We start from the raw sequence: 20945 nt of genomic DNA on the forward strand, positions 1-20945 counted from the left end.
CCTGGGGGCTCTGGTGAGGGTTCGGTGACCCCTCCTCAAGGGGGGGTACTGTTGTGAATTCTGTGGTCGAGCTCCCTCCTGTGGTCACAAGTGGTACTTCGGCTGATTCTGTCTATGGGCTTCCGTTGGTGGATGTGAGTGGTACTGCGGCTTCTGAGTTTCCTTCCTCAGGTGATGAGGTTAAGTCGTTAGGTGCTGCTCTATTTAACTCCACCTAGTGCTTTGATCCTGGCCTCCAGTCAATGTTCTAGTATTGGTCTTGCTTCCTCCTGGATCGTTCCTGTGGCCTGTCTGCTCAGCATAAGCTAAGTTCTGCTTGTGTTACTTTTGTTTGCTATATTTTCTGTCCAGCTTGCTATATTGGTTTTTCTTGCTTGCTGGAAGCTCTGAGACACAGAGGGAGCACCTCCGTACCGTTAGTCGGTGCGGAGGGTCTTTTTGCCCCTCTGCGTGGTTGTTTGTAGGTTTTTGTGTTGACCGCAAAGCTATCTTTCCTATCCTCGGTCTATTCAGTAAGTTGGGCCTCACTTTGCTAAATCTATTTCATCTCTGTGTTTGTATTTTCATCTTAACTCACAGTCATTATATGTGGGGGGCTGCCTTTTCCTTTGGGGAATTTCTCTGAGGCAAGGTAGGCTTATTTTTCTATCTTCAGGGCTAGCTAGTTTCTCAGGCTGTGCCGAGTTGCATAGGGAGCGTTAGGCGCAATCCACGGCTACCTCTAGTGTGGTGTGATAGGTTTAGGGATTGCGGTCAGCAGAGTTCCCACGTCTCAGAGCTCGTCCTATGTTTTTGGTTATTGTCAGATCACTTTGTGTGCTCTGAACTTCAAGGTCGTGGTTCTGAATTACCTATTCATAACAGTGGGTACCTGCAGCCGATGTCCATGCGGTTAGGTTAGTCCGGGCATTTCATACAGCTCATCCTGAGAAACCTGGTCTTGGGATTCCGGAGGTCCCTCGTAGAAGGGGGGGTACTGTCACGGGGCTACCGCGACAGAGAGGTTCCAGAGAACCGCAGCGCTCTGGGCCTCGTTCACACACGATGAACAGAAGCTCTTCTCCTGAATTCTGACCTGGCTGTCTTGTGCCAGTAGGGCAGGAGATAAACCTAGTTGCTGAGAGCTTGGTCTCTCAGCTGAATTGAATTTTGTAATCTCCTCTCCTATATAGACTCAGCTTTGTCTACAACTGTTGTCAGTGATCAGTTCTGCTGCCTGGCTTGGAGGTTGAAGGAGCGTGGTATTAGGAGCTTGGAGGTTTATTTACAGAGATTGGTGTCTGCTGTTACGGTTGCATGTTAAACCTGTTTTCCTTCCTAGTTTTTTCCTTCTCTTCCCTTCTATGTGTTACCTCTGTGGTTGTGTGAGCATTTGGCGAGTTTGAGACTTTACCACCTTGTCTGTATACCCTGTTTAATTGTCGTATTTATACACTGGTGCAGTCCACCTCCTTTGGGGGGAGAGGGGGCCATTGATAGGGCCTGCACAAGAGACAGGGATACGCTGGCGGCTCAGGCCTCCTAACCATCATAGGTCCCTAAGCTAGAAGATCGTTGGGTACAGTCGGGACCAGCTGCTTGGAAAGCATCACCAAACCAGGGATTCAAGCTTGAGGAGGCTAATTTGCATATTCCAGGTGCCTTCTGGGAAAAGCGAAGAGTCTCCCTAAGCTAGAAGATCGTTGGGTACAGCCGGGACCAGCTGCTTGGAAAGCATCACCAAACCGTGCGCCTTACGGCGCGCGAATATTTGCCTGTAGGACATTATTGCAAGCGAGCTTGGCTGAGTAGATTACACAAGAAGGAAAACACACAGCAAGTCAGCAGGATCTAGGAGTAACATGGCAGATGTGACAACCTACATGGTGAGCTGCAGCATGTGCTACATGTTCACAGATCGACCAGAAGAAGAATCAAATTTCACCTGTCAGAAGTGTAGACTAGTGGCCCTTTTAGAAGAAAAGGTGCGGGGTCTGGAAGAAAGAATAGCAACTTTGAAACTCATTAAAGAGAATGAAGACTTTCTAGACAGAACAGAAGCATCTCAACTGGTCACAGAAGGTGAAAAAAGTGTCAGAGAACCTCCAAAAGCAGATGAGTGGAAGCATGTGACCAAAAGAAGCAAGAAGACCATGGAGAAATCACCAACCACACAACTGAAGAACCGATATCAAATTTTTGTAGAGGATGAAGATGGCACACCTAAGGATGAAGCAATACCAGCAAGCAAAAAAGAAAAGGGGACACAGCAACAAGTGACAGCAAAAAGTACAGCCAAGAAGCAACGAAGAGTGGTGGTGGTGGGAGACTCACTACTGAGAGGCACAGAAGCAGCCATCTGCAGACCGGACATAACTGCAAGAGAAGTATGCTGCCTTCCAGGTGCGATGATCAAGGATGTGACCGATAGGATACCAAAGCTCTTTAGCTCCAAGGACGTCCACCCATTTCTTCTGATACATGTTGGCACCAATGACACGGCAAGGAAGGACCTACCGACAATCTGCAAAGACTTTGAAGAGTTGGGGAAGAAAGTAAAGGAACTGGATGCACAGGTAGTTTTTTCTTCCATCCTTCCAGTAGACGGGCATGGCACCAGGAGATGGAACAGGATCCTTGATGCAAACAACTGGCTAAGACGATGGTGCAGACAACAAGGATTCGGATTCCTGGACCACGGTGTGAATTACTTGTATGATGGACTCCTTGCCAGAGATGGACTACACATCAACAAACCTGGGAAACACACATTCGCCAGAAGACTCGCTACACTCATCAGGAGGGCGTTAAACTAGAAGAAGAGGGGACGGGAAGAAAAACATTAGACTTGAACAAAGAAGACCCAGGAAAACATACTCAGAAGGGAGGTAAGAACATTTCTAAAACAATCCACAGCGAGGAGATTGGAACAAAACAAAATCCTCTAAACTGCATGTTCGCAAACGCCAGAAGCCTGACAAACAAGATGGAAGAACTAGAAGCAGAAATATCTACAGGTAACTTTGACATAGTGGGAATAACCGAGACATGGTTAGATGAAAGCTATGACTGGGCAGTTAACTTACAGGGTTACAGTCTGTTTAGAAAGGATCGTAAAAATCGGAGAGGAGGAGGGGTTTGTCTCTATGTAAAGTCTTGTCTAAAGTCCACTTTAAGGGAGGATATTAGCGAAGGAAATGAGGATGTCGAGTCCATATGGGTCGAAATTCATGGAGGGAAAAATGGTAACAAAATTCTCATTGGGGTCTGTTACAAACCCCCAAATATAACAGAAACCATGGAAAGTCTACTTCTAAAGCAGATAGATGAAGCTGCAACCCATAATGAGGTCCTGGTTATGGGGGACTTTAACTACCCGGATATTAACTGGGAAACAGAAACCTGTGATACCCATAAAGGCAACAGGTTTCTGCTAATAACCAAGAAAAATTATCTTTCACAATTGGTGCAGAATCCAACCAGAGGAGCAGCACTTTTAGACCTAATACTATCTAATAGACCTGACAGAATAACAAATCTGCAGGTGGTCGGGCATCTAGGAAATAGCGACCACAATATTGTACAGTTTCACCTGTCTTTCACTAGGGGGACTTGTCAGGGAGTCACAAAAACACTGAACTTTAGGAAGGCAAAGTTTGACCAGCTTAGAGATGCCCTTAATCTGGTAGACTGAGACAATATCCTCAGAAATAAGAATACAGATAATAAATGGGAAATGTTTAAGAACATCCTAAATAGGCACTGTAAGCGGTTTATACCTTGTGGGAATAAAAGGACTAGAAATAGGAAAAACCCAATGTGGCTAAACAAAGAAGTAAGACAGGCAATTAACAGTAAAAAGAAAGCATTTGCACTACTAAAGCAGGATGGCACCATTGAAGCTCTAAAAAACTATAGGGAGAAAAATACTTTATCTAAAAAACTAATTAAAGCTGCCAAAAAGGAAACAGAGAAGCACATTGCTAAGGAGAGTAAAACTAATTCCAAACTGTTCTTCAACTATATCAATAGTAAAAGAATAAAAACTGAAAATGTAGGCCCCTTAAAAAATAATGAGGAAAGAATGGTTGTAGATGACGAGGAAAAAGCTAACATATTAAACACCTTCTTCTCCACGGTATTCACGGTGGAAAATGAAATGCTAGGTGAAATCCCAAGAAACAATGAAAACCCTATATTAAGGGTCACCAATCTAACCCAAGAAGAGGTGCGAAACCGGCTAAATAAGATTAAAATAGATAAATCTCCGGGTCCGGATGGCATACACCCACGAGTACTAAGAGAACTAAGTAATGTAATAGATAAACCATTATTTCTCATTTTTAGGGACTCTATAGCGACGGGGTCTGTTACGCAGGACTGGCGCATAGCAAATGTGGTGCCAATATTCAAAAAGGGCACTAAAAGTGAACCTGGAAATTATAGGCCAGTAAGTCTAACCTCTATTGTTGGTAAAATATTTGAAGGGTTTCTGAGGGATGTTATTCTGGATTATCTCAATGAGAATAACTGTTTAACTCCATATCAACATGGGTTTATGAGAAATCGCTCCTGTCAAACCAATCTAATCAGTTTTTATGAAGAGGTAAGCTATAGGCTGGACCACGGTGAGTCATTGGACGTGGTATATCTTGATTTTTCCAAAGCGTTTGATACCGTGCCGCACAAGAGGTTGGTACACAAAATGAGAATGCTTGGTCTGGGGGAAAATGTGTGTAAATGGGTTAGTAACTGGCTTAGTGATAGAAAGCAGAGGGTGGTTATAAATGGTATAGTCTCTAACTGGGTCGCTGTGACCAGTGGGGTACCGCAGGGGTCAGTATTGGGACCTGTTCTCTTCAACATATTCATTAATGATCTGGTAGAAGGTTTACACAGTAAAATATCGATATTTGCAGATGATACAAAACTATGTAAAGCAGTTAATACAAGAGAAGATAGTATTCTGCTACAGATGGATCTGGATAAGTTGGAAACTTGGGCTGAAAGGTGGCAGATGAGGTTTAACAATGATAAATGTAAGGTTATACACATGGGAAGAAGGAATCAATATCACCATTACACACTGAACGGGAAACCACTGGGTAAATCTGACAGGGAGAAGGACTTGGGGATCCTAGTTAATGATAAACTTACCTGGAGCAGCCAGTGCCAGGCAGCAGCTGCCAAGGCAAACAGGATCATGGGGTGCATTAAGAGAGGTCTGGATACACATGATGAGAGCATTATACTGCCTCTGTACAAATCCCTAGTTAGACCGCACATGGAGTACTGTGTCCAGTTTTGGGCACCGGTGCTCAGGAAGGATATAATGGAACTAGAGAGAGTACAAAGGAGGGCAACAAAATTAATAAAGGGGATGGGAGAACTACAATACCCAGATAGATTAGCGAAATTAGGATTATTTAGTCTAGAAAAAAGACGACTGAGGGGCGATCTAATAACCATGTATAAGTATATAAGGGGACAATACAAATATCTCGCTGAGGATCTGTTTATACCAAGGAAGGTGACGGGCACAAGGGGGCATTCTTTGCGTCTGAAGGAGAGAAGGTTTTTCCACCAACATAGAAGAGGATTCTTTACTGTTAGGGCAGTGAGAATCTGGAATTGCTTGCCTGAGGAGGTGGTGATGGCGAACTCAGTCGAGGGGTTCAAGAGAGGCCTGGATGTCTTCCTGGAGCAGAACAATATTGTATCATACAATTAGGTTCTGTAGAAGGACGTAGATCTGGGGATTTATTATGATGGAATATAGGCTGAACTGGATGGACAAATGTCTTTTTTCGGCCTTACTAACTATGTTACTATGTTACCCCTGAGATAAGGGAAAGTCAGGGCCCCCATTATAGTGGCAGGGACAGGTGCGGGGCCCAGTAAGCCATCCTGCCCCTTTATCGCCTTTAACGGCGTGACAGAAGCAAAAAGCAAAACATTGATCATTTCACACAAAACTCCAAACATGAGCCAGACAAAAGTATTGGCACCCTCAGCCTAATACTTGGTTGCACAACCTGTAGCCAAAATAACTGCGACCAACCGCTTCCGGTAACCATCAATGAATTTCTTACAATGCTCTGCTGGAATTTTAGACCATTCTTCTTTGGCAAACTGCTCCAGGTCCCTGATATTTGAAGGGTGCCTTCTCCAAACTGCCATTTTTAGATCTCTCCACAGGTGTTCTATGGGATTCAGGTCTGGACTCATTGCTGGCCACCTTAGAAGTCTCCAGTGCTTTCTCTCAAACCATTTTCTAGTGCTTTTTGAAGTGTGTTTTGGGTCATTGTCCTGCTGGAAGACCCATGACCCCTGAGGGAGACCCAGCTTTCTCACACTGGGCCCTACATTATGCTGCAAAATTTGTTGGTAGTCTTCAGACTTCATAATGTCATGCACATGGTCAAGCAGTCCTGTGCCAGAGGCAGCAAAGCAACCCCAAAACATCAGGGAACCTCCGCCATGTTTGACTGTAGGGACCGTGTTCTTTTCTTTGAATGCCTCTTTTTTTCTCCTGTAAACTCTTTGTTGATGCCTTTGCCCCAAAAGCTCTACTTTTGTCTCATGTGACCAGAGAACATTCTTCCAAAACGTTTTAGGCTTTTTAAGGTAAGTTTTGGCAAACTCCAGCCTGACTTTTTTATGTCTATGGGAAAAAAGAAGTGGGGTCTTCCTGGGTCTCCTACCATACAGTCCCTTTTCATTCAGACGCCGACAGATAATACAGGTTGACACTGTTGCACCCTCAGACTGCAGGGCAGCTTGAACTTGTTTGAATGCTAGTCGAGGTTCTTTATCCAACATTATTATTATTATTATAGCACCATTTATTCCATGGCGCTTTACATGTGAGGAGGGGTATACATAGTAAAAACAAGTACAATAATCTTAAACAATACAAGTCATAACTGGTACAGGAGGAGTGAGGACCCTGCCCGCGAAGGCTCACAATCTACAAGGGATGGGTGAGAATACAGTAGGTGAGGATAGAGCTGGTCATGCAGCGGTTTGGTCGATCGATGGTTACTGCAGGTTGTAGGTTTGTCTGAAGAGGTGGGTCTTCAGGTTCTTTTTGAAGTTTTCGATGGTAGGCGAGAGTCTGATGTGTTGTGGTAGAGGGTTCCAGAGTAGGGGTGATACGCGAGAGAAATCTTGTATACGATTGTGGGAAGAGGAGATAAGAGGGTAGTAGAGGAGATCTTGTGAGGATCGGAGGTTGCGTGTAGGTAAGTACCGTGGGACGAGGTCACAGATGTATGGAGGAGACAGGTTGTGGATGGCTTTGTATGTCATGGTTAGGGTTTTGTACTGGAGTCTCTGGGCAATGGGGAGCCAGTGAAGGGATTGACAGAGGGGAGAGGCCGGGGAATAGCGGGGGGGGGGGGGGCAGGTGGATTAGTCGGGCAGCAGAGTTTAGAATAGATTGGAGGGCTGCGAGAGTGTTAGAGGGGAGGCCACAGAGCAGGAGGTTGCAGTAGTCAAGGCGAGATGATGAGGGCATGGACTAGGGTTTTTGCAGATTCTTGGTTGAGGAATGAACGGATACGTGAAGTATTTTTGAGTTGAAGTCGGCAGGAAGTGGAAAGGGCTTGGATATGTGGTTTGAAGGAGAGATCAGCGTCAAGGATTACCCCAAGGCAGCGAGCTTGTGGGACTGAGGAGAGTGGGCAGCCATTTAGTGTAATGGATAGGTTCGTTGGGGGGTCGCGTGAGATGGGGGAAAGATGATGAATTCTGTTTTGTCCATGTTAAGTTTCAGAAATCTAGCAGAGAAGGATTAAATAGTGGACAGACATTGAGGGATTCTGGTTAGTAGGGAGGTGATATCTGGTCCAGAGATGTAGATCTGTGTGTCATCAGCATAGAGGTGATACTGAAAGCCATGAGATTCTATGAGCTGTCCCAGGCCAAAGGTGTAAATGGAGAAGAGCAGGGGCCCAAGGACTGAACCTTGTGGGACTCCGACAGATAGGGGTCGAGGTGAGGTTTCAATCTTGCGTTGAAATCTCTTGCCAATTTTTCTTTTCCATCCACATCTAGGGAGGATAGCCACAGTGCCATGGGCTTTAAACTTCTTGATGACACTGCGCACTGTAGACACAGGAACATTCAGGTCTTTGGAGATGGACTTGTAGCCTTGAGATTGCTCATGCTTCCTCACAATTTGGTTCCTCAAGTCCTCAGACAGTTCTTTTGTCTTCTTTCTTTTCTCCATGCTCAATGTGGTACACACAAGGACACAGGACAGAGGTTGAGTCAACTTTAATCCATGTCAACTGGCTGCAAGTGTGATTGTTATTGCCAACACCTGTTAGATGCCACAGGTAAGTTACAGGTGCTGTTAATTACACAAATTAGAGAAGCATCACGATTTTTCGAACAGTGACAATACTTTTGTCCACCCCCTTTTTTATGTTTGGTGTGGAATTATATCCAATTTGTCTTTAGGACAATTCTTTTTGTGTTTTTTCATTTAAGACAAATTAAATGAAGATAATAATACCCAATAATTTGTGTTTGCAATCATTTTCAGGAATAAAATGAGTATTATCTGACAGAATTGCAGGGGTGTCAATACTTTTGACCATGACTGTATAATCCGAAAAATACAGTAAATGCCTGCATTTTTGTCTAGAAATCGTTATTGTAATAGGGTTTCGTTACGAAATGTGCCCCATTCTCTCACATCCTGGTTCCACTTATTACTCTGGAAAGTACTTTCCGATCTTTTATGTATTTGGAGCCAAAGCTGATCCCTCCCATCGTTTTCTATAATTTTGTTTACACAAAAGGAAAAAAAACAAAACAGTCAGTATAGAAATCCAAAATATATTTTTAATTTAACAATGGCCTTTTTACAAATTCAAAACACTGAAACATCCAAAGGAACAAAATAATTATTGTATTTTTCAGACTATAAGACACACTTTTTTGCTCCCAAATTAGGGGGGTAAATGGGTGATGTGATATAGTCCAATTGTAGCTTACTGGGGGGTTGCGGTGGTCGTGGAGTGAGATCACAGGAGGCAGGGTCCCTTCCTCAGGAAGCCGCTTTCCAGAGGCCCACGGCTTTGGGAAAATGGCCACTGGGAAAGCAATGCAATTTGCCCTACCTCACTGCTGACACTGGGTACGCAGCATCCATCGCTGGGGCACCCACTTCTCCCACCCAGGGCTTGCAGCATTGCTCCACTTCTACCGCCGCTGGCTTCCTGAGGAAGGGAGCATGCATCCTGTTACCCCGCTCCACTGCTGCTGCCCCCATGTAAGATACCTTTAATTTGGACTATAAGATGGACTCCCATCTTATAAAAAAATCTTTTTTCCCCTATTTTCCTTCCCCAAATTTGGGGTGTGCCTTATATTCCAGTGCGTCTTATAGTCTAAAAAACATGGTACCCAGTCATTCCTAACAACAATATTATGCTGCCAGATTAGTGTATCTAGTACACTAAACACATCTTAAGTAGAAATAAGAACAAAGATGAAGCAACAAGCAGATGAATTTAACAAGCAATTAACAATAAACATGAAATGATCAAATCTGGGCAAAAGTCACTGTGTAAGGAAAGTTAGTAGGGGGGCTGTAAGATCAGCAGTTGTGAATTTTAGGTCTGGTTGCATCTACTGTACATATAAAAGTACTGTAACTTTTTATTGTAATTGTGATGATAATGAGAATGTTCAAAATTGATCTGTACTGAACAAAAAATGAGATTGAGTGAGCAAAGTGAAAACAGTAAGATTTCTGAATATGACTGGAGGATTGATACAAGACAACTAGTTAGATTGACAGGTTTTGTTACGTAAAACTCATCTGAAACTAATGGTGTTCAGAGCTAAAATGCTAGTAGACACATTTGTAAAACGTCTGGAAAAAATATAGTTTTACACCACCAGGTGGAGAAAATGACAAAAGTATGACGCCCCTCCTGCAATGCCATCACTGTTTGAGAATGGAATAACCCTTTGCGGAGCAGTAAATTAATAAAATGTCCTGTATAACTTTATCTCTTTTCTGCAGTTGTTTGGATTTTTGTTAATAGCCTTTGAATATTGGAAAGTTTTTCTGGGAGCCACTGTGGTGTACTTTTTTCCTGCAATAGTGACTGTATAAAATTCAAGGATTTCTCTGCTGCTTTGATGTGGGCTTGAAATTCTTCATCAGTGAATGTGTCTTGCCGAGGACGTTTCGCAGAAGGCTGTGAAGTATAAAAATATGTCATTATAAATAAATAAAAATAGTAAGGTACATTCATGAACATATTAAAAAAACTAAATAAACAGAGAAGCCACAGTAACATTTCTTTTACTTGCATTCCTGCTCTTGTTTGAGCACAATAAATGTAAAAAACTTATATAGTAAAAAATTAAATACTTTGATTCACTACTCTTGCAACAATTTTTAAAGGAACCTTTCTCATTGTACATGCAGGCCTATCAGTGTACAGCACAGTATAGAGATGGAGCAGCTGAGCAGGATGATATATACCGTATATACTCGAGTATAAGCCGAGATTTTCAGCCCATTTTTTTCGGCTTATACTCGAGTCACACCCGGAGGTCGGCACGGGAGGGGGAGCGGGGGCTGTGTAATTATACTTACCTGCTCCCGGCGCAGTCCCTGCTTCTTCAAGCGCTGCATCTTCTTCCTGTACTGAGCGGTCACATGGCACCACTCATATACAGTAATGAATATGCGGCTCCACCCCCCATAGAGGTGGAGCCGCATATTAATTACTGTATATGAGCGGTGACGCTGCCCGCTCAATACAGGAAGATGCAGCGCCAGGAAGAAGCAGGGACGCAGCGCCAGGACCAGGTAAGTATATGGGGAGGGGGAGCGCTGCGCTGCGCGATAGTCACCTGCTCCTCGGTCCGGGTGTCGCTCTGTCTTCAGCAGTGACGTTCAGGTGAGAGGGCGCGGTGACATAGTCAGTGCGCGCCCTCTGCTGAACGTCAGTGCCGAAGACGGAGCCGCACGAGGAGCAGGTGACAGTGCCGGGGTCCTGAGCGAAGAGAGGTGAGTATGTGATTTTTTTTTTTAATGGCAGCCACAGCATATGGGGCAAGTGACTGTGCAGAGCATCTTATGGGGCCATAACACTTGTGCAGCACTATATGGGGCAAGTGGCTGTGCAGAGCATCTTATGGGGCCATAATTGTGCAGCATTATATGGGGCAAGTAGCTGTGCAGAGCATCTTATGGGGCCATACTTGTGCAGCATTATGTGGGGCAAGTAGCTGTGCAGAGCACCTTATGGGGCCATACTTGTGCAGCATTATATGGGGCAAGTAGCTGTGCAGAGCATCTTATGGGGCCATAATTGTGCAGCATTATATGGGGCAAGTAGATGTGCAGAGCATCTTATGGGGCCATACTTGTGCAGCATTATATGGGGCAAGTAGCTGTGCAGAGCATCTTATGGGGCCATACTTGTGCAGCATTATATGGGGCAAGTAGCTGTGCAGAGCATCTTATGGGGCCATAATTGTGCAGCATTATATGGGGCAAGTAGCTGTGCAGAGCATCTTATGGGGCCATACTTGTGCAGCATTATAAGGGGCAAGTTGCTGTGCGGAGCATCTGTATGGGGCCATAACGCTTGTGCAGCACTATATGGGGCAAGTAGCTGTATGGAGCACTATAATGGGGCCATAACACTTGTGCAGCATTATATGGGGCAAGTAGCTGTACGGAGCATCTGTATGGGGCCATAACACTTGTGCAGCACTATATGGGGCAAGTGACTGTACGGAGCATCTTATGGGGCCATAACACTTGTGCAGCACTATATAGGGCAAATATCTCTATGAAGCATCTTATGAGGCCCTTATTACCCTTTATTCAGCATTATATGGGACATATTTTTATATGGAGCATCTAATGGGGCCCATCAAACTTTATGGAGCATTATATGAGGCTCCTGATTCAATATGGATATTCAAAAACACTTAACCTACTGATGTCTCAATTAATTTTACTTTTATTAGTATCTATTTTTACTTTTGAAATTTACCGGTAGCTGCACCCTAGGCTTATACTCGAGTCATTAAGTTTTCCCAGTTTTTTGTGGCAAAATTAGGGGGGTCGGCTTATACTCGGGTCGGCTTATACTCGAGTATATGCGGTAGGTTTATTGGAAAAGATTCAGTATAACGTATATACTAGAGTATAAGCCGAGATTTTCAGACCATTTTTTTAAGGCTAAAAGGGCCCCTCTCGGCTTATACTCGAGTCATTGTTCCAGAGGGTCGGCAGGAGAGCGGCAAGAGTGGCGGCTGTCACATCATACTCATCTGCTCCTGGCGTGGTCTCTCTGCAAGTCCCTGCTTCTCCAACGGTCTCCAGCGCCCGCAGCTCTTCCTGTGTTCAGTGGTCACTTGGTACTGCTGAACACAGGAACAAGCTATTGCCGCGTGCCGGAGACCATCGGAAAAGCAGTGACATACAGAGAGACTGCACCAGGAGCAGGTGAGTATGACTGGGGAGGGTGAGACCTACGATAATCACCTGTCCCCGTTCCACCTCTGGGCTCTGTCTTCCGTGTCCTCTGGCTGTGACATTCAGGTCAGAGGGTGTGATGACGTGGTTAGTGCACGCCCTCTGCCTGTACAGTCACTGCAGAGACGCGGAAGACACAGCGGCGTGCGGCAGTGGAATGGGGACAGGTGAATATCGCAAGTGCCGGGGGCCTGAGCCAGCGGCAACACCGGCACCTGACTCCCAGCGACGAGAGGTGAGTATGTCATCTTTTTTATTGCCGCAGCAGCATAATATTCTATGGAGCAACTTATGGGGCCATCAACATTTGTGCAGCATTATATGGGACATAATATTCTATGGAGCATCTTATGGGGCAGTCAACCTTTGTGCAGCATTATATGGGGCCTAATATTCTATGGAGCATCTTATGGGGCCATCAACCTTTATGGAGCAGCATATGGGGCATATAATTCTATTGAGCATCTTATGGTGCCATCAACCTTTGTGCAGCATTATATGGAGCATTGTTGTGAATTCTGCTCTTGTGGTTGTAGGTGGGAATGCAATTGTCTCTGAGTCGCAGTCCTGGCCAGGTGTATCTGCTGATTACTATTCTGACTGGGATATTTAAGTGTGCAGGATTCATTAGCCCTTGCCAGTTGTCAATGTTCCTTGTGAAGTGTTGGATCACTTTCTGGCTTCTCCTGCTGGCTGCCAAATTCAGCAAAGATAAGTGTTTGGTTTTTGTGTCTGAGGCACACTGCTGTGTGCTAGTTTTTCGTTTATTTTCCTGCTCTGATTGTATGATTCGCTGGAGTTGCAGATTTACGCTCCTACATCTATTAGTTAGATGTAGGAAGTTTTTGTATATTCTGCTGTGGATGTTTTTGTAGGGTTTTTATACTGACCGCACAGAACTCTGTCCCATCCTGTCCTATTTAGCTAGAGTGGCCTCCTGTGCTAAATCCTGTTTTTCTGCCTGTGTATGTTTTTTCCTCTCCGACTCACCGCCAATATTTGTGGGGGGCTGTCTATCCTTTGGGGTTTTCTCTTAGGCAAGATAGTATTCCTATTTCCATCTTTAGGGGTATTTAGTCCTCCAGCTGTGACGAGGTGTCTAGGTGTGTTAGGTACACTCCACGGCTACTTCTAGTTGCGGTGTTAAGTTCAGGATTGCGGTCAGTATAGTGGCCACCTTCTCCAGTGAAAGTTCTCATGCTGCTCCAAGGTCACCGGATCATAACAGAGCATAATATTCTATGGAGCATCTTATGGGGCAATCAACCTCTGTGCAGCATTATATGTGGCATAATATTCTATGGAGCATCTTATGGGGCCATCACTAACCTTTTATGCAGCATTATATGGGGCATATTTTAATATGGAGCATCTTATGGGGCCAATCATGAACTTTATGGAGCATTATATGGGGCTCCTGATTCAATATGGATATTCAAAAACACAACCTACTGATGTCTCAATTAATTTTACCTTTATTGGTATCTATTTTTATTTTTGAAATTTACTAGAAGCTGCTGCAGTTCCCACTCTATGCTTATACTTGAGTCAATAAGTTTTCCCATTTTTTTGTGGCAAAATTAGGGGTCTCAGCTTATACTTGGGTTGGCTTATACTCGAGTATATACAGGTAACTTGTATTTTATTCTTTGAAATCTCTGGTGTTTGTATGCACGAGTCCAATGGGCGGTCATACTAGTGACTGACAGCCATCTCTCTTCATACAGAAAATACTGTCAAATCACATAAAAGGATCACTGACTGGACTTTTATACATATAGACTCCACAGATTCCAATGAAAAAAAATCTTGAATGAAACATTTCTAACAAAAAATGTACATCAATCTACTCAGTTAAATTTCCTTTTTTCCCCAAGAAGAAAACTTTCTATTTGGTTCTATCTATCCCTTCAGTTTCTGACCTGGCTAATTTCTCTACTCTTTCCTCTAGCGCACTTCTCCAGCTAGCATCTATTCAGTGAGCGCAACCGAGAAAGCCCTCTTTGTACTTTCGGATCTCAGTCTAGTGATTAAAGGAATTCCTCTAGTACCTGGTAGACAAAGTGGCTAGCACTATCTGTTCAAGCTTGCTTTTGTGAGCGAATGGCCTCTTACTTAATTATTACTCAATCTTTGAAGATGCAAAATCTAAGTATGTATTAAGTATCCTAAGTTGAGAATTCTACATGTTAGCATTTGAAAAATGGAGAAAGTGATTATTTTTTCGTTAAAACTGCACAAAACTCACCTCAGTGGAAACTGGTTCATCTTTGCGTTTCATTTCAGTCTTACTAAAAAATGACTCCAAAACTTGTTTTTCATTTTTAAGTCGCTGTAATCTTATATTATCTTCTTCAGTAAGAAGAATGTTCTACAAAAAGGCAGATGGGATTATCATTAGCTAGTGAGGTATTTGTATGCACACCTTAGATCAAAACCTGTAGTTCTTTTCTTTGTTTTATTAACACTATAGAGCTTTAATCGCTTAACACACTACAATACACAGTAACATACTACACCAAACTGTACAGGGAGTGCAGAAATAAGTAGATAATAGCTGAATTATAATAATGTTTTCCACTGTGCATGATTTCCTTGAATATACCTAATCTTCAATTGCTACCCAAAAGAGAGAGGTTTGGTGACCATTGTGGTCATTGAACTAGCTCTCGTCTATCTATCCTATTATATCCTACAAACTTTTGTCCCTTACTTCATCTTTTGTACTTACTCAGTGGTCCTCCGTAGCCACCCACACACACGGACATACATTAGACATGGTCTTCACCCGTCTCTGCTCCCTATCTAACTTCACCACCTCCCCTCTCCCTCTATCCGACCACATCTGCTCACTTTCTCATCCCTGTCCTCCTCACCTGTCCCCATCTCCAGCAACATGCGTGCCCCCGCAGAGACCTCACACACCTAGACACCCACACACTCTCTGACTCTATCCTGGCATCCATATCCTCACTCTACGACACAGTCAGTGCCACTGCTTTCTACAATGCCACTCTCGCATCAGCTATTGACACGGTTGTCCCTCTTGTTCATGGCAGAGTGCCAAGTATCAATAGACAACCCTGGCACAATAATACCACTAAAAAGCTCCAGCAAGTGTCCAGGGTTGCAGAGTGGCATTGGAAAAAACATCATTGCATTCAAACAGGCAACTGTTATGACCTGGTGGTTAGGAGCACCCGGAATGACCTGATAGTTAAACCTCATACAGGACGAGCTCTGGGATGTGGGAGCTCTGCTGACCGCAAGCCCTAATCCTATCACACACACTAGAAATAGCCGTGGAGCGCTCCTGACCAGACCTATGCGCCTCATTACAGCCTAAGAACTATCTAGCCCTAGAGATCGAAAATAAAGCCTACCTTGCCTCAGAGAAATTCCCCAAAGGTAAAGGAAGCCCCCCACATATATTGACTGTGAGTAAAGATGAAAGTCACAAACGCAGAAATGAAACAGGTTTCAGCAAAGGGAGGCCAGACTTACTAAATAGACAGAGGATAGGAAAGGTAACTTTGCGATCAGCACAAAAACCTACAAAAGACAATGCAGAGTGTGCAAAAAAGACCTCCGCACCGACTCACGGTGCGGAGGGGCCACTCTGCATCTCAGAGCTTCCAGCTAGCAAGACAAAATCATGAAAACCAGCTGGACAAGAAAACAATGAACAAATAATGACTATCAGGAACTTAGCTTCTGCAGGAGAAGGCAGGTCACCAGAGAGATCCAGGAGCGAACTGAACCAATGCAAAAACATTGACAGCTGGCATGGAGTAACGATATGAGAGGAGTTAAATAGAGCAGTCAACCAAAGGATAAACCACGTCACCTGTGTAAGGAACCTCAGAAGCAGCAGCTTCACTCACAGCCACCAGAGGGAGCCCATAGACAGAATTCGCCGAAGTACCATTCACGACCACAGGAGGGAGTTCGACAACAGAATTCACAACAGTACCCCCCCCTTGAGGAGGGGTCACCGAACCCTCACCAGAGCCCCCAGGCCGATCAGGATGAGCCAAATGAAAGGCACAAACAAGATCGGCAGCATGAACATCAGAGGCAAAAACCCAGGAATTGTCTTCCTGACCATAACCCTTCCACTTGACCAGGTACTGGAGTTTACGTCTCGAAACACAAGAATACAAAATCTTCTCCACCACATACTCCAACTTCCCCTCGAGCAACACCGGGGCAGGAGGATCAACGGAGGGAACCGTAGGCGCCACGTATCTCCGCAACAACGACCTATAGAACACATTATGGATGGCAAGATCCAAACGAAATGACACAGGATTAAGAACTTCAGAAATCTTATATGGTCCAATGAAACGAGGCTTAAACTTAGGAGAGGAAACCTTCATAGGAACGTGACGAGATGACAACCAAACCAAATCCCCAACACGAAGTCGGGGACCAACACAACGCCGGCGGTTAGCGAAATGTTGAGCCTTCTCCTGGGATAATGTCAAATTGTCCACCACATGAGTCCAAATCTGCTGCAACCTGTCCACCACCGCATCCACACCAGGACAGTCCGAAGGCTCAACCTGCCCTGAAGAGAAACGAGGATGGAAACCAGAATTACAGAAAAAAGGAGAAACTAAAGTAGCCGAGCTGGGCGAATTCAGCCAAAGGCAAGAAAGACACCCAATCATCCTGATCAGCAGAAACAAAGCATCTCAGATATGTCTCCAAAGTCTGATTAGTTCGTTCGGTTTGGCCATTAGTCTGAGGATGGAAAGCCGAAGAAAAAGACAAATCAATGCCCATCTTAGCGCAAAAGGACCGCTAAAACCTCAAAACAAACTGGGAACCTCTGTCCGAGACGATGTTCTCTGGAATGCTATGCAAACGAACCACATGCTGGAAAAACAATGGCACCAAATCAGAGGAGGAAGGCAATTTAGATAAGGGTACCAAAATGGACCATATTAGAGAAGCGATCACAAACCACCCAAATGACCGACATCTTTTGAGAAACAGGGAGATCAGAAATAAAATCCATGGAAATATGCGTCCAGGGCCTCTTCGGGATTGGCAAGGGCAAAAGCAACCCACTGGCACGAGAACAGCAGGGCTTAGCCCGAGCACAAATCCCACAGGACTGCACAAAAGAACGCACATCCCGTGACAAAGAAGGCCACCAAAAGGATCTAGCCACCAAATCTCTGGTACGAAAGATTCCAGGATGACCAGCCAATACTGAATAACTCTACTAGTCCATCTAGTAGAAACAAACAGTTTCTCCGCTGGGCAACGGTCAGGTCTATTAGCCTGAAATTTTTGCAGCACCCGCCGCAAATCAGGGGAGATGGCAGACAAAATTACCCCCTCTTTGAGAATACCCGCCGGCTCAGACAAACCCGGAGAATCGGGCACAAAACTCTTAGACAGGGCATCCTCCTTTACATTTTTAGAGCCCGGAAGGTACGAAACCACAAAGTCAAAACGGGAAAAAAACAGCGACCAACGAGCCTGTCTAGGATTCAACCGTTTGGCAGACTCGAGATAAGTCAAGTTTTTGTGATCAGTCAAGACCACCACGCGATGCTTAGCTCCTTCAAGCCAATGACGCCACTCCTCGAATGCCCACTTCATGGCCAGCAACTCTCGATTGCCAACATCATAATTTCGCTCAGCAGGCGAAAATTTCCTGGAAAAGAAGGCGCATGGTTTCATCACCGAGCAATCAGAACCTCTCTGCGACAAAACAGCCCCTGCTCCAATTTCGGAAGCATCAACCTCGACCTGGAACGGAAGCGAAACATCTGGTTGGCACAACACAGGGGCAGAAGAAAAACGACGCTTCAACTCCTGAAAAGCTTCCACAGCAGCAGAAGACCAATTGACCACATCAGCACCCTTCTTGGTTACATCAGTCAACGGTTTAGCAATGCTTGAAAAATTAGCGATGAAGCGACGATAAAAATTAGCAAAGCCCAGGAACTTCTGCAGACTCTTCAGAGATGTTGGCTGAGTCCAATCATAAATGGCCTGAACTTTAACAGGGTCCATCTCGATAGTAGAAGGAGAAAAAATGAACCCCAAAAATGAAATCTTCTGAACACCAAAGAGACACTTTGACCCCTTCACAAACAAAGAATTAGCACGCAGGACCTGGAACACCATTCTGACCTGCTTCACATGAGACACTCAATCATCCGAGAAGACCAAAATATCATCCAAGTATACAATCAGGAATTTATCCAGGTACTCTCGGAAGATGCCATGCATAAAGTACTGAAACACTGATGGAGCATTAGAAAGTCCGAATGGCATAACCAGGTACTCAAAATGGCCTTCGGGCGTATTAAATGCTGTTTTCCATTCATCGCCCCGTTTGATACGTACAACATTATACGCACCACGAAGATCTATCTTGGTGAACCAACTAGCCCCCTTAATCCGAGCAAACAAATCAGACAGCAGCGGCAAGGGGTACTGAAATTTGACCGTAATTTTATTTAGAAGGCGGTAATCAATACAAGGTCTCAGCGAACCATCCTTCTTGGCCACAAAAAAGAAACCCGCTCCCAATGGCGACGATGACGGGCGAATATGACCCTTCTCCAAAGACTCCTTCACGTAACTCCGCATAGCGGCGTGCTCAGGTACAGATAAATTAAACAGTCGACCCTTAGGAAACTTACTACCAGGAATCAAATCGATAGCACAATCACAATCCCTATGCGGAGGTAGGGCATTGGACTTGGGCTCATCGAATACATCCCGGTAATCAGACAAGAACTCTGGGACCTCAGAAGGGGTGGATGATGAGATAGACAGAAATGGAACATCACCATGTACCCCCTGACAACCCCAGCTGGACACAGACATTGATTTCAAATCTAATACTGGGTTATGGACTTGTAGCCATGGCAACCCCAACACAAGCACATCATGCAGATTATGCAACACCAGAAAGCGAATATCCTCCTGGTGCGCAGGAGCCATGCACATGGTCAGCTGGGTCCAATACTGAGGCTTATTCTTGGCCAAAGGCGTAGCATCAATTCCTCTCAATGGAATAGGACACTGCAAGGGCTCCAAGACAAACCCACAGCGCCTAGCAAACTCCAAGTCCATCAAATTCAGGGCAGCGCCTGAATCCACAAATGCCATGACAGAATAGGAAGACAAAGAGCAGATCAAAGTAACGGACAAAAGAAATTTCGACTGTACCGTACCAATGGTGGCAGACCTAGCGAACCGCTTAGTGCGCTTAGGACAATCGGAGATAGCATGAGTGGAATCACCACAGTAGAAACACAGCCCATTCTGACGTCTGTGTTCTTGCCTTTCAGCTCTGGTCAAAGTCCTATCGCACTGCATAGGCTCAGGTTTATGCTCAGATAATACCGCCAAATGGTGCACAGATTTACGCTCGCGCAAGCGTCGACCGATCTGAATGGCCAAAGACATAGACTCATTCAGACCAGCAGGCATATGAAATCCCACCATGACATCCTTAAGGGCTTCAGAGAGACCCTTTCTGAAAATAGCTGCCAGCGCAACTTCATTCCACTGAGTGAGCACGGACCACTTTCTAAACTTCTGACAATAAATCTCTATCTCATCCTGACCCTGACACAGAGCCAGCAAATTTTTCTCTGCCTGATCCACTGAATTAGGTTCGTCGTACAGCAATCCGAGCGCCAGAAAAAACGCATCAATATTACATAATGCAGGATCTCCTGGCGCAAGGGAAAATGCCCAGTCTTGAGGGTCGCCACGTAATAAAGAAATAATGATTTTAACTTGTAGAACTGGGTCACCAGAGGAGCGGGGTTTCAAAGCCAGAAACAGTTTACAATTATTTTTAAAATTCAAAAATGTAGCTCTATCTCCAGAAAATAACTCAGGAATAGGAATTTTAGGTTCTAACATAGGATTCTGAACCACTAAATCTTGAATGTTCTGTACTCTTATAGTGAGATTATCCATCAAAGAGGACAGACCCTGAATGTCCATGTCCACACCTGTGTTCTGAACCACCCTGATGTAAAGGGGAAAAGAAAGACAGAACACAGTGCAAAGAAAAAAAAATGGTCTCAGAACTTCTCTTTTCCCTCTATTGAGAAGCATTAGTACTTTGGGCCTCCAGTACTGTTATGAACAGGTAATTCAGAACCACAATGGACCTTGAAGTTCAGAGCACACAAAGTGACCTGACAAATACCAAAAACATAGGACAAGCTCTGAGATGTGGAAACTCTGCTGACCGCAATCCCTAATCCTAACACACCACACTAGAGGTAGCCGTGGATTGCGCCTAACGCTCCCTATGCAACTCGGCACAGCCTGAGAAACTAACTAGCCCTGAAGATAGAAAAATAAGCCTACCTTGCCTCAGAGAAATTCCCCAAAGGAAAAGGCAGCCCCCCACATATAATGACTGTGAGTAAAGATGAAATACAAACACAGA

The 20945-nt window shown here is 44.6% G+C and overlaps 1 protein-coding gene across 2 annotated transcripts in view; it reads right to left on the reverse strand.

The window, feature by feature from the left end:
- Positions 1-8733: 8733 nt before the first annotated feature.
- FIRRM (FIGNL1 interacting regulator of recombination and mitosis) overlaps positions 8734-20945 on the reverse strand; it is a 693335-nt gene continuing 681123 nt past the window's right edge. Inside the window, exons 24-25 of one of the 2 annotated variants that reach the window (XM_069737142.1) lie at positions 14751-14873; positions 8734-10199 (exon numbers count right to left, since the gene is read on the reverse strand). In XM_069737142.1, the coding sequence (XP_069593243.1) occupies positions 10005-10199; positions 14751-14873 (318 nt within the window). In that variant the 3' untranslated portion in view covers positions 8734-10004. The remainder of the gene's footprint in view (positions 10200-14750; positions 14874-20945) is intronic. The other variant, XM_069737143.1, reaches the window with a different exon arrangement.

Source organism: Ranitomeya imitator, chromosome 8 (assembly GCF_032444005.1).
Source record: "Ranitomeya imitator isolate aRanImi1 chromosome 8, aRanImi1.pri, whole genome shotgun sequence".
Lineage (NCBI taxonomy): Eukaryota > Metazoa > Chordata > Amphibia > Anura > Dendrobatidae > Ranitomeya > Ranitomeya imitator.